This window comes from Plectropomus leopardus, unplaced genomic scaffold (genome assembly GCF_008729295.1).
Source record: "Plectropomus leopardus isolate mb unplaced genomic scaffold, YSFRI_Pleo_2.0 unplaced_scaffold23403, whole genome shotgun sequence".
In the NCBI taxonomy this organism is placed as follows: Eukaryota; Metazoa; Chordata; class Actinopteri; order Perciformes; family Serranidae; genus Plectropomus; species Plectropomus leopardus.
Genome location: NW_024625385.1, coordinates 120 through 1,901, shown reverse-complemented (window position 1 = coordinate 1,901; position 1,782 = coordinate 120). Strand labels below are relative to the sequence as shown.

The window sequence follows — 1,782 nt, the reverse complement described above, 5'->3', positions numbered from 1 at the left end:
GGGGAAAAATGTCCACAAAACTACATTTATAATTATAATATTTTTATACTACAGAAAAAAAAAATTATATATATATGTATATATTCAGCACTTTTTAGGGAGCTTTTTTTTTTTTTTTTTTTTTTTTTTTTTTACTAATTTGCGACTAATTTTCTCAGGTTTCAAAGACAGTTGGTCCAAGGACACAAGCAGACAATGACTGAACAGTTCCCCCTTGTGGAAACTCAGCAGCCTAAAAAATGTGAGTTACTGTACAACCAGTCAGTTCCATAAAATGTGAGTTACTGTATGCTAAGCATCAAAAAAGCACATTTAAAAAGAGTCAAACTGGCATTTTTCAGTTCACGTGAAACAAAAGTCCTCTTACTTTGGAGCGGAGGTAAGCGGAGCCGCGCTCACAACGGATCCCTCCGGTGCAGTACATCAACACCTTCTTGTCTCTGAACAGTTCGAGGTTCTGGTCGACGTAATCCGGGAAGTAGCTGAACTTACGGATGCTCGGGGCCAAACACTGAGTGAACTGCCCCTGGAGACACAAAACAGACTTCTACGATCCATTTTTGCATATTTCCTTTGTTGTTTTCGTTTCTTCAATCAAACTTAAAAGCACTTTGTTGCACTTTAAAGCATGTTTATTTCATTTAAAAAAAATTTTTTTTTAAAGAAAATCCATGACATGAACTGGGAGGTCCTGGGTGAGATGGTACAGAATGAGCCATAAAGGACGGATAAATAACAGAAAAACCTACAGAGCCTGTGCAGGTTGAAAACTGAAACATTACTTACAATTTTACTCTCATAAAAGTTGCGGCAGTCCAGGAGGACAGTGTCACTGCACAAATCCCCTTTCGCCAAAAGAGCCTCCACTTCTTTATGAAACTCCTGCGGCTCCAAATGAACTCCTGAGAGGAAACAAAGACGTATTACTCACATGAAAACCACAAAATCAGCTGCTGCAAAACAAAACTTCTTACAAAAAGTAACATCACAAAACCCATGTACTATTCTACCAATGTACGTGTACGGAGAATGCAAGAAACAGAGTTAAAGGCATTTTAATGCTTGCAGAGGTGGTTGGGACAATTTATACTATTACAATAGCAGAAATTGTTGCAGATTACAGAAACTATACCTGCCAGTTGGTAGGAAATCATTTCAGGATCTACTCCCATTGGGACGATTTCCTTATAGACGCCGACCCTCAGGTCTTTAAAACACTCTGCGCTGCCTTCACTTGTCTGAAAACACACCGACACAAACACTTCATTTACATACAGTGGGTACTACTAGTAAAAGGTCTCGTTTATTTTATTTTATTACGATAATCATGTTAGAAAATATAGCTTCAAGTTCATATTCATGCAGAAACATTATGTGATGTCTGTCTAAGACAAAAGACATATCTTTATATTTTATGATGCAGTATGATTTTTTCATCCACGTCTGACCTTAAAATCCTCTTTGTCCATCTTGAAGAGAGGGTGTGAACGCATAGCGTCGATGTAAACGTCAGTCGCCACGCTGGTGCCCCCAACTGTTCCATTGATGCCTTCAGTCGCCACCCTCACCTGAAGAAGACGATCATGATGTTTTTAAAGGGGACTCTTACACTAGATCATTAACCCTTAGGGCCCGCCTGCTCTGAGCACAAAATGCGCTTTTCAAAATCAAGCTTTCAAAAAACATTATATATATACACATTACATTAATATTTTCTACTTTCATTGAGTGTTTGACCAACATCAGTCCTAATCATTAATATCAAAAATGCATTAATTTTCA

The 1,782-nt window shown here is 37.9% G+C and overlaps 1 protein-coding gene across 1 annotated transcript; it reads right to left on the bottom strand.

Moving 5' to 3' along the window:
• Positions 1-367: 367 nt before the first annotated feature.
• On the bottom strand, positions 368-1,568 carry LOC121966181 (thiosulfate sulfurtransferase/rhodanese-like domain-containing protein 2; the record flags this gene model as incomplete). The annotated part of the gene is made up of 4 exons (XM_042516289.1): positions 368-526; positions 787-902; positions 1,133-1,238; positions 1,449-1,568. Coding segments are annotated over 4 exons (501 nt in total), but the record flags the coding sequence as incomplete, so codon positions are not given.
• Between the last annotated feature and the right edge of the window lie 214 nt (positions 1,569-1,782).